Source organism: Mercenaria mercenaria, unplaced genomic scaffold, assembly GCF_021730395.1.
Source record: "Mercenaria mercenaria strain notata unplaced genomic scaffold, MADL_Memer_1 contig_1782, whole genome shotgun sequence".
Lineage (NCBI taxonomy): Eukaryota > Metazoa > Mollusca > Bivalvia > Venerida > Veneridae > Mercenaria > Mercenaria mercenaria.
In genome coordinates this window covers 37819-50615 of record NW_026459786.1, presented here as the reverse complement: position 1 = coordinate 50615, position 12797 = coordinate 37819, and the positions used below count along the sequence as shown (strand labels likewise).

At 31.6% G+C, this 12797-nt stretch overlaps 1 protein-coding gene across 1 annotated transcript; it reads left to right on the top strand.

The window, feature by feature from the left end:
• Positions 1-324: 324 nt before the first annotated feature.
• LOC128551867 (uncharacterized) lies at positions 325-11981 on the top strand (the record flags this gene model as incomplete). The annotated part of the gene is given in 6 exon segments (XM_053532794.1): positions 325-453; positions 7488-7682; positions 7874-7990; positions 8830-8874; positions 9947-10031; positions 11773-11981. Coding segments are annotated over 6 exon segments (779 nt in total), but the record flags the coding sequence as incomplete, so codon positions are not given.
• Between the last annotated feature and the right edge of the window lie 816 nt (positions 11982-12797).

Below are 12797 nucleotides of genomic sequence, written 5' to 3'. Positions count from 1 at the left end.
GATCTTGTATTTTTATTTCCTTTTTCAATTCATCATAACATGATCTTGTAATACAGAACATTTCACCAAAATCTATTATTGTTGAAAAGAAATGAAAGTGCCGCGAGCGTCTTAAGAAATTGAATGTGAATTTGATAGACATGCAGGAAGACATCATGAAAGGACATATAAAAGGATTATATTTTGTCTAATAAAGTGTATCAAAGCAAAACTCTATATTCCTCACTATTACAATGCACGCCTTTAGTAAAGGAAGAGTTACGCAGAAAAGCGATAAATTAGTATTGAAAAAATAGTGACTATTCATTGACATATGTTTTGCAGCGACACAACAACTTACCGCTACAAGCGACAACTGTTACTGTTTACAAATCCAGCGTTATGAGTCTCAGAACACAACATCAAACTCTTGGGCCCAATGTGGATCTGATTTGAGAGGAATTTGTCTAAATGGTATACTATGTGATGTTATTATTTAAAACTGAGTTTAATTAACTTGCTTATCATAAGGTGCCATATATAGTAGCTGTACGTCCAGTCTCCCGATTTCGCGATATATATTGTAATATAAATGGATCCTTTTGTAATTATGATTATCTTCATTTTAATGTAAAAATGCTATTATTATGATTTGTGAAGGTCTGCACATAGTTAAGTCAGATATGCCGTTTGGTTGCGCAAAAGTCAATTCTAGGTTTTATTTTTGTCGAAGACAGATAAACAAGCATGCGAAAATAATAGCATTTCTTATTAAAACCAAACCATTTATATTCAGTAATCCAAAATTACGCTTTGCTAGTTTTCTAACTGGTTATTAAATAAATGTCGAAACCATGAACTCCTTTTCAAATACAAGTTTATCGGGTCCTGTTAAAGCTTGGACGCTAAAAATGGAATATCAGCCTAGACTTTAAATACTTTTCCCAGACTCTTTTTAATTATCAAATATGGAAAACACAGATTTGCGCCTAGTAAGAACTAGGGGTTTCAATATAATATACTGTAAATGAAAAGATTTGACATGCAAGCCAGTGCAAAAAATATAGAAACGAGCCACATATCTGAACATAAATCATAAATCGTAACTTATGCAAAAGAAAAGAACTAACTGTCAAATCGTTCAGTAACATGATAAAGCAAGTTATCGGTAGAAGTTGGACAATGCCATTGATTCTCAATAGATTTACATTTTAGGAATGGCTATTGAGGACCCCTTAAATATAATGAGGTGTCATTTCCCTTGTATAGTAGCTTTACAGATACAAAAGTGTCAATTAAGATGGGCATATCAAATCCACTTATTTTCGCTATTCCCATTTAAAGACTACTGCCTTTTTAGTTCACTTATTCCCACAAGCACTACCTTTACTTATAAAGATATACATCCTTAGACTTTGAGATTAATTCCTTGGGAGTTATTTATTTGACTTTAATAGTTTTAAGATGGTCCAATATGTTGTTTATATTATCAAGATGTGATGTCTTGATGGAGCACCATATTTTCTGACATATATTCTAAATCAAATAATAATCTAATTAGTCGAGTAAATTTTATCTTAAATCGCCAAGACAAGGTAGTGATATATGTACAACTTACGAACTTACGAACCGACATTTTTGGTAAATCAGTTTAGTTTCATGTGCTATAAAACACTTAAAAATTGTTAGCATTTACGAATGGAACATTCAAGCAAATTACATACAGCACATTAATATAATATAAAACAAAAAACTTAACGTGTTGGGAGCATTTATAATTTAATGAAACTAGCGAGCCTGTTATACCTATATTTCATTAACTGGATTTTTTTAAAGTTTAAACATCAAGTTTCCCACATTTTTGTTTACAGCATTATTTGTTTTCAAAATGGCCGCCTCAAACTATGTTATCTTCAATTTTCTAGTCAATTAAATTTCTCTAAAATTTAATTCCTGCAATTTTTATGTTATACAGATGATAAAGTCCGTTGAACAAGATCAAATGGACCATTAACTTATGTCTTTAAGTCGGAATTATCTGTGCTTAAAGAGAGATAAATCTCTTGTATTTTTACCAAATAAATGTAGATGCTACTTCTTCTAACCACTGACATGACATGACCAAATGCATTCTTATTATGCATACATAAATATAATATGTTTATCAATCATATCGTATGTCTTACAAAGTTATTTATCATGTGTAGCATAATATAAGGTGATAGAGATAGAATAAAGAGATGTAAATACTAAACTATGCTTTCGCTTCTTGGCATTGTATAATAATGGAATGATTCAATTATCGGTAAACTGATTGCATGTTGAATTCGTCAACTTAAACCTTGTTTTCTCATTTATTGTTTTGCGTTTGATTAAAAGAGAGATAATTAAAATATGCAAGAGATATATTTACATCTTTTAGAATATGCATTTCCATTTTACATTTTTTCTACATTGTTTAGCTAAATAAAATACTGCAATCAAAATGTATAGGTAATACATGGAAGTAATTTTAAGATACATAGTTATCATTATCAAATAGTTGTGCATTTTGCGGTGTTCTACTTTAATTCAATGGAAATATTAGGGCAATGCATGTCTGAGTGGTTAAGGACGTTGACTTTCGAATCACTTTCCAATCATATCTAAAGGGTTGTAGATTTCAAGTGACGTAGAATTCTTTCATGCAGCTGACATAAGGAAAATTATTTGTTCTACCCATACACCTGCTTATGCCTACAGTTCAACATTAACTGCACCAAGATAAATAAAATATGAGTACACAAAAAGACCAATGCCGTTGAATTATGGACGTACCAAAGTAAGACTCGTAAATGCCCAGCATGAATCATTTCTAAGTAGATGTAACAATAATTATACATTTCAACATGTATATTCAATTTGTTCCTTATCTCACAAGTTTCACTCTACACTGAAGACATCAATTAGATGTGGTTGTTTTCTATTTTATTGCTTCATAACCGGTCAAGTAACTCGTTGCATTTCAATTTTGTTATGTAGCAATATTTTATTTATATCGTCAACTTTTGCTCCACCATCAAGTCGACATTTATAGGAATCGTTAAACCAAGCCCAAGCAAAGAAAAAGGAAGTAGATTTGAAATATGTTCCGTTATTATTTACTAAGGTTTAAAGAGAATTCCTATAGTTTTTTTTCTTTCATAGAATTTTTTTAAATTCACATATATGATAGGAAAATTTGTGCTGAAAACAATGAACAAATAAAACCAATAGGTCACCAGGCTTGTTTTTGTGAAAAATTGTTTTGAACACACCAATTGTTGCTGAAACTGCTAGCGATTTTTCAACATTTTCATAATTTTCTGCTTTTTTATAAACACCAACCAAAATATACATCAACACAGCACAATAAAGTTTTTTCTTTTTACAGATTTTATCATATACTTATTTGATATCATAGTCATATTTGTAATACTCTATCCTTACAATAATGGGTACAAATGAAAAATAATACTGTTTCATATTTACTTTTGTGAACTTTTTTCAGTGAAAAATACCCATAGTGAAGAATTTTTTTTTTTAATTTTGAAAAAATTCTTTCATAGAATTTTTTCCTATTTTTCTTGTATATAGATAATTGTATTGTGAGCATAAAAATGGCTAAAATGTATGGGTCACCAGGCTAAATTTTATGTTAAGACCGCTAGAATACAAAACCTGTTCGGACGGAAAATGGCGCGAACCTGGCCAAATTGATTACATGTATGTCTGCTAGAAGTTAAAAAAAAGTTTTAAAATTCTTAATTCTTTCTATAATTGAATACTAAATAATCTGGAAGGTGATATCTTATCAGTACTAAGTCAATTATCTTACATTATATGAACAACACTGTCTTTGTACAAAAATGCGATTTGAAAACACAACCACAAAAATTGCAAGATACCTGTCAGGCATGATACTTGTCAATACAACATAAACCAGTATCAACATTTGATTAATAATAAAACTTATCAAAAATGTTATTTCATTCAAGATTCCTCATATTTAAGATTGTCTGTAACATGTTTCAACAAATGTTGACTTCAGTTCAGTTTTCCATAGAAAGTGTCGGCTGCGCAGAAAGATGCGCATAAAAAACTATCGGAATTCCCTTTAACAATGTTATTGTCATATCTATGATTAACGAGCCGTTCAGCTGGCATTGTTCATAGCTCCTGTTATTTTTTCCATTAGAAAATGTTATAAGAAAAAGGCGTTGCCAAAGACTCGTTCAACGGTGATTTCGATACTGAGATACTCTTCTTGGAGTTTATTGTTTAAATTGTATAAAAATACCTGATAAAATGTGATAAAAACCATTACATCAAGAAATAACACATATCAAATGCTTAACAAATGCTTAACAATGACGTTCTTATTCATATAGGTGTTTGAAAGTATAAAAGTTACAGTTAGAATGAGAGAGTTATTAAAGGTACAGTCAGTGTTTAGGGGAAAGGGAGTGGAATTTTCCATATTTCAGGCAGATAAACTTACTTATTTCTAAATTTAGATGTACGCATGTTACATTCGTGATTTAAGTACTTCTAAACTACTGATGTAATGAAAGGGTCTCCGTGGCCGAGTTGTTAAGGTCCCCAGTGTCTAGACCCCTCATCGCTCAAGGCATTGAATTCTTAATATGAAGAGACCCTCTAGCTGCCTTATGGAAGAACGATAGCTCTAACTAGGTGCCCGTTTTGATGAAATAATTCGGAGAAACCAGGGGACTTCCTTCACAGTCAAAAGCTCGAAAGTTGCCATATGACAAATTGTTTTGCCGGTGTGACTATTAACCTAAATGAAGGAAGTAAGAAAGAAAGAAAAATAACTATTGTACACTGGTGTTGCCATAAACGTGTCATGTTCTACAACGGTATACTAATTGAAGACACTGCCATATTTCATTTGTAGCAGATTTCATGTTAGCTTTTGGAAAAGCCTTAAAAGCACTGACCTCCAGATTTGGCTAAAAATAATCTTTCTTTCAAATTGAAGTTTGGACATATTATGAAGATTAGAATATGAGTTTTTGTTTCTAAAATATTTTAAAAATTCAAAATCAAGAAGGCGACCTCGTCGGGAATCGAACATCGTCGCGTCATAACCAATCGGGCGTCGTAACCCATAGTGCTATAGCGGAAGTATTGAATTGTGACTTCAAAACATAGATATCTATAATCGAGACAGTTTATACCTGGAGTAAAAGCGTTACAAATCCTTTTCGATTTTCATCGTAAAAAAGTAGAAAAAAGTGTTTCCGTAACATATAGTGTATCGGTAATTAAGTTTTAATGCCTTATTAAAAAATAAAGCATTATTTCCAAATAACTATTATTTTATGTTGTTGAACGATCTTGAGGCCAGTCCTTTAAATCTTAAATGGTAAGAGTCACGAATACCGAAAAATACACCAGAACAAAAACGAATGTGCATTCATGTTGCCATAAACGTGTCATTCTTTACAACGGTATACTTATTTATATCTTTGCCATATTTTATTTCTTGTCTTAAAGTGTCGGCTTTTGGAAACAGATTTACTCATACATATTAAAAGAATTCTAGTTTAAGGTAGTTCTGCACGTTTGGATCGAAATTTTTTCTACAATGTAGAATTTGATTAAACCATGATTTTTTTTTCAAAACTTCAGAATATACTTAGAAAATTCAGCAATTAAAAAAGATAGGGTCGTGTGCTTGATTTTTTGCTGCTAGACTGATTTGAAAAAAAATGGACCTCACGCATTTTTTTCATAATTGGAGTCTATGGGAAAATCACACTTTTTATAACATTTTCGCTTATAGAAATTTTTCTACAATGTAGATTTTAATGAAACTTCTCACAGTCGTAAATAAACATATGGTCTATAATGTGGTGAAATAAAATGTATATGTCCGTGTGCTTATTTTTGAGGTATTTGACCATAATTAAAGTGAACTGCACGTTTCAAGGAAACTTTAAGACATTATTTTGAATTATTTAACGTGTCGGATGTTTTAATATTATATTTTAACTTAAATGGTTGTAACAGTGCCATTGTAAAAAAATACTCACGGGTTTCCATTAATTCATGAAATGATTTTCATTTCCGTACGCCGAATCCAGTCTTTATTCTACGTTTTACGGATAAATGACGTTACGCCATCACTTCCGGTTTATCAAACGTGCAGAACTACCCTAAGCCATGAATCGAGAAATTAGATAACATCTCTAACTTAATCTCCATATCCGTGTTTTATTTCATTGGCTATGTTAATACATGGTCTATAATCAATGTTTATACATGACATATAATCAAGCAAGCAGTAAGTACTGGCGTTTTTCATTTAGAATAAGAGCTCGTTTAAATTATTTGTCAGTTAGTCGAATACCAACATTGCAAGAAGACAACAGCCTCAGTCACGCTTAATGATCTTCAGTGTCTCAGCACTTTTTCATACGTATCACAACAGCCTAGGTCCTTATATTCCTCCTAACTAGTAGAAGTAATACAGTTTTCTGACCCAGATGTCACACATTCGTTTCCTTAATGAACATACCCATCGATTTTGCATTCTGGATTGTTGAACTAACGAAATTTGCACAACTTTTGTAACCTTTCTCCTTAATATCTTTCTTAGTATCACTAGAAGAAACAGCCAACTTGGCCGCGATATGTGTTTTTGTATTTACACATGTACTTTTGAGACCATACTAGCGTTAGATGTGATAACCCCAGGAGTAGTTGCTGTTGGTCATTATTTTGAACGTTTCATTTATTCCATCCAACACTATCTTTATTGCACTGTAACCAAATTTTATGACGAATATGTCGTTCTGCGTTACATTTGACGTTACTTAACACTATTAAAAATCTACAGATAAACTTTGCCTTCTATTTAATCATCTATTCCTGAGCATACTTATTTTTATGCATTGTATTGGAGCTAACGTTACACCGACACAAATTTAGTTCAAATTGCAACTTTCCACTTTTGATCGTACAGGAAGACTCTAAGAGCCCCTCCGCGCATTATAACAGAAACGAGCGGGCACCTTGGGAGAACCAAAATCTGGAGTGGGTTTGAAAGGAATGTGAGAAGTGTTGATCATTTCATTATCTCTCAAGGATAGAAATCAAACCGATGTGTCTGTTATTTCGTTTGGTTTCAGTCTTTGCTTTCAAAAATTTATTGACGGCCATAGAATCGTTTGAGGCCCGCAATATATCTGATGGAATTTCTTTTTGATGTGTTAAACTTTAAATTCGTTATTTGCTATGCAATACCAATGTCTTTTAACGAATCAATGACAACAAGAAAATTGACATATACACTGATTTGAATTCAGGAAATGTGAACTTGACAAAATAGATAAAAGTGGTTTGAAGCCAACGAAGTTTGGTAAATTAACATAAATATAGGGCAACCATGTTTATTAATGCATGTTTATTTTTTTTTCAAACTGAAATAAATGTTACATTTGCATTTCTTTTTATATTTTTAGATGACTACCAAAGCTTTAGTGTGCTAAATGGTCCAGGTCAAAGAGAAGCTTTCCCGTGGATTAATTATACTAAGTTGCACATGGAACAATGTAGTTCTCCTCTTATTTACAATGATATATTATTGATTGAAACAAATCGACTTGATCCGACTTGGTCAGGTCTTATACGCAGTGAAGTAAGATACATACATAAAGGTATTGTCACAAGTTTATGTACAATTTTTTCTTGTTTAATTACATAAGTTGAAAATTAAGTATTGATTGTTGCTGAGGAAGTCCCTTTATTTAATTGCAGCATTCTTTGAAGTACCATGAAAATGTAATATTAAAGGTAGCAATGTTACTCAAACGAAATTATCATATATTATTTTACTGTTTCATTACAGAACTTGCAGAAGGCCATCAACATATCAAATATGGATATTTAACGAAAAGAAATAATGATACAGTTTTGAACTTTGCTACATATGATGCACCAAAACGTTCCGTTCTTTGTCAAAATTGTATGTACATTTTATATGATTTATTTCTATAGGTAGCTATTTTTTTTTGTTTCTAAATTTTACATAATTGTTGTTTTTTTTACAAGTAATGCAATTGCCAAAGCTTTCTATGGTGACCAACGTATACGTATAACATAGCACATGTACTTACTTGTTTGGTGACCAACAGCTTTTCATTCTCATCCATCAGAGGTTCGTCAAAATGTGCACTCGTAATTACTACCGGAATTTGTTTCAGCCATTCATTATTTCGGCACGCCGAATTAAAAACTTCAAATAACATCTAAGCAAAGTACTTCCTAATAATGAATAAAGACGACATTGCATGACAGTGATTAATAAAGATTTATCCTCTAATTGAAGGTTTAGAAATTCACCACAAAAAGTGATAATATTCCATGTAATTCAACGCAGACATCAGAAAGGACGCGGTCACGCTTTTCACGGCCGATTTTGATTTGTTCGCGTAGATTTGTCGAGAAACGTCGCTAACTTGCTGAAATTGTTTGTCTGTAATTTAACCATACTTAATCAACATGTGCCAGAGATACAACCAGGGAACCATAGTAGCTATGCAAGAATGACAGTTTATCCACAAGAATCAAAGGCGTGAACGGAATAAAGACATATAATCAGAATTACCACTTACCTTATTTCAATTGATTGGTCGTCGTTGTTTTGATATTTTGATTCTTATCACTGATCTTTCATTGATGTTACAATTGTTCTGCACTACCTAAACAAAGTTTTCGTTGTCCATAAGTTATTTGTTATTTGTAAATGAAGAATTATTACTTATTGCTATGATTTAAGCAACATGTAAAGCTTATCTGTTTCAGCATCATCCGGTACAACTGACAATGTGAACAGCAAAAACAGAAAAGGTATTTAATTTTTCAGACATGAAAACAAATAATACAGTAAGGAAAATAGTGTGTTCAATGGCAGACAGTACTTTTGGTTGTGTCTTTTATTGGCATGTTAGCCAACAAACAGCTCCTTTGAAACAGTTATGTAGTCATATATAGAAAGATAGCAGCTTTAAGGTATTCGTTTCTGTACATTGGTATATATTAAACTAATTTTCTATATTACTCTCATTTAGAGGAGTTTGTAGATTAATTTTACTTAAGTCGTATCAGTCCGTTTGGTTGCTTTGTCAAGCTAAGCGTAAATATTCTTTAATATAATATTGAGCTTCATACGATTTTTTAAGTCACTGGAACGGTTTTCTGTTCCTATTTACGATAACCTCAAAATGAAGGTTGCATTCTGCTTACATTCAGTTCTTCTCTAAATCAGTATCTCGATGCCTTGGCCTTATTGACATTATAGAGATATTACATTAAATTCTAAATAATAAAAACAATTAAAAAAATAACTTTGGTTGCTTATATACAACATTTAAGACCAAGTATAATATTTAAGCCTAGATTTTGATGCATGTTTTATTTTTCTTAAAGATTTTCAGAAACTTTCTATGTAATTCACTTGCAGCCGCTCTTTCAGATAGTCCGATTATTGCTGGAAGAGCTTATCTCAATAAAATAAGTCAAATACATGCATACTGTATGCCTTCAGAAAATGTTTTAAGGCTAATAGAATAAGTTCGGATCCACTGATTAAGTTATTTTTAGATATAATGATATTTGTGCCATATTACACAGTCATTATATATATAAAACGAGAAGCAACTCTTCATGAAAATTGTCATTAAAATGAAACGGCCTGTCACTAAATTTTAAACCATATAGTTACTTCATTGTTCCATTTAACTTGTGTCATACAGATACATTAATGCAAGATAATACTTTTAATTGTGTCACTGATTGATTTCTGGTTATGTAATGAAAAATGTTTAAGTGGAGCAATTTATCCTTATTTCTTTTTGCCATATGTCTAATTGTAGCAACTATAATATAGATTTATAGATTCATACTTTTACATTCTATTTAGGTTCAGATGTCGTTATTCCTGTTGTAGTGTCTGTCGTTGTCAGTCTGGTAATAATTGCTGTGGTGATTGTAATTCTTAAACGAAGGTAGTCCCTTTTTAATACTTTTAGTTATTTGCTGTTCATTTCACAGTATTCTGTACTATTGAGAACTCTCTTCAAACTCAAGCTGTATAGCATATTTAAATAATTTACCGTTTTCAGATATACTATATATGAAATGCGAATTATAAGAAATTATCACATATTACAAAATTTGACTGTTACACTAGTGTAATAAAAATTTGACATTGACGTCGTTTCAAGTATGTGAGACGTTGGCCAAATTGAGTTTCTTTATAACATGCAAAAAGTGAAGAAAAAAAGACATATTTCAGCAGGAAGAATTAACATGTGATATAAAGAATATCACAGTTGTGTCTTTATATATTGAATCTATCAAACTCCTTAATACTTAATATCACAAACATTAATTTGAAATACATATTTTAATAAAATCTTAAAGGTTGATGTTTTACCAATGCAAAGAAGACCAAATGCTTAACAAACTTTATTGTTTTACCTGTTGATAAGATCATTGTTAGGCTTTCCAATTATGACAAATATTTTAACTTTGTTTGATTATTCATATATTAGCCAGGTATTAAGGTAATATTTTTCCATCATGACACGTATCTTTATTAAAATTATTGTTTTGCGTTTTGAATAGGAAATCGATCAGGATTATTTGGTATAGTACTTTTTTACTAAATTTACCCTATATTGTGAATAGTGAGATTAGTTAATAAAACAATTCATTTTATTTGCATCGTGTGTCAATACCGTTTCAAATTACATTAAAACAGAGAGGTTATTATTTTATTCAATTTTATTACGTCTCTAGGTAACTCGAATGTTCACACAATCAAGTCGCACATGTTTAATATAAATGTAGATCTACTTCTTCAAACCAAATATGTTGCCCTGTACGCGTGTCAAGTAAAGTATGAATGTATATCATTTCATTTAAGGCTTTTCGGGCAAATTCTGGGAATTAACAGTGAGATATAGTCCAGATCAGTCGGCCTGTCATATACTTTTGTCAATCTACTTGTACAATTATTTTCTATTTTCTCGTTTTAATAGGGATGGTAGTGGCGCTTTGTTCTTTATTTTATATTTCTCGGTACCAAACGAGAATTTCATATAATTATGCTACAAGTAAGAAAATTAAAAGAAACTTCATGCCGTGTGCTTTTTCTGTAACGTAACACAGATTCTGACGTCATATTCTTTCACGATTCCGTCCCTCACAAAGAAGGGAATTCATATTTGAACGTAAATAAGCATAAAAAGACAAACAGATTGTTTTTCATACATCTCTCAAAGTGAGACAATCTTCTCCTTTTCATGAAAATATAAAAATTGCATTACTTCTCTTACACATGCACGTACGCATGCTCGCACGCAAGCATACACGCAAACACACAAAACACAAGTATCCTGTACACATTTGGTGTTCAGTGAGAATGAAATCATCAGTCGGAATATTTACAATAGAAAGAAACTATTTACCGATAACTAAATAGATGCACAAAATAGTTAAAGGTCTATCGATTTACCGATAATTAGAATGATGTACAGAATAGTTCAAGTTCTATCAATTTACGTATAATTAAATAAATGTACAAAATAATTCAAGGTTTATCTATTTACCGATAATGAAATAGATGTACAAAATAGTTCAAGGTCTATCAATTTGCCAATAATTAAATAGATGTACAAAATAGTTCAACGTCTATCGATTGACCGACATTTACGGTAAATGAATGTACCCTTTACTTTACAGAGAAACAATTCAAGACTTTTGTAAAAGATTGACACATAGAAACGAATCTGGCAACACTTGTCCAGAGATTGATATGTCAAATAAGATTGTCAAGAAATCAACAAGTTACCAGTCGCATGATCTTTGTTCTGAAACAACACATAACGACTACTCGGATATCGATGATGCAAGCATAGTCAAAGACGACAATAGCTATACCCCGACCTAGTTTGTTATTGAAGAGCATGAAAGACAATCTGACAATGAAAACACAGCATACAATATAGCAGGATCCAGAGAGCAAACTAGAGACACGGAGACAGACAACTTTTATAATAAACTGAAATTGGATACAACTGCTACATATGACCAAGCTTGTATTAAAAAAGAAATTGGAGTTAACACATCCGAAGACACTTACGACACAGCTGCAACAGCAGCACTCAGGCTGAAAGCACAAGCTAGTCAGTCTTCAGATGGGTTTGGAGAAATGGATGATGAAGATGACTACAGTCATACAAACGACACTATATCGGAAAATAACAAAGCAGACAATGTGTGTGGACAGCCCAATCAGTTTGAAAACGGTACTGTAGCTTCTGGTGAAATTCATTTCAGTGAAAGAGATGCTTACAGCCATATTATACACAATAATCGGCCAGACAAAAGCAATCCTGACAATATATAAGACGAAGCGAAACAAGTTGATGTAACTAATAAGTCGAGAACAAGCGGACCAGTAGAAAAATATGTTGAAAATCTAATATTTTATTTCGTCTAAATAATTTTCATCTAAGTTAACCTTCGCAATTTGAAGGAAATAACCTTATTTGATTATCTTTGTTTATGCTTTGTACATTTTGGTTACAGGTCACTACATCAAAAAGTATATTTATTTTGTGATTATTGCTTAGTAGGATAAATGTTGTATCTGTAAATAAACATATTCTGAATTATTTTATCATTAGAACAAATGTATGAGAGACCTTGTTATAACGTGTAACAGTTATACCTTCTAATTGTTTGATGTTACCGACGAGTGTTCA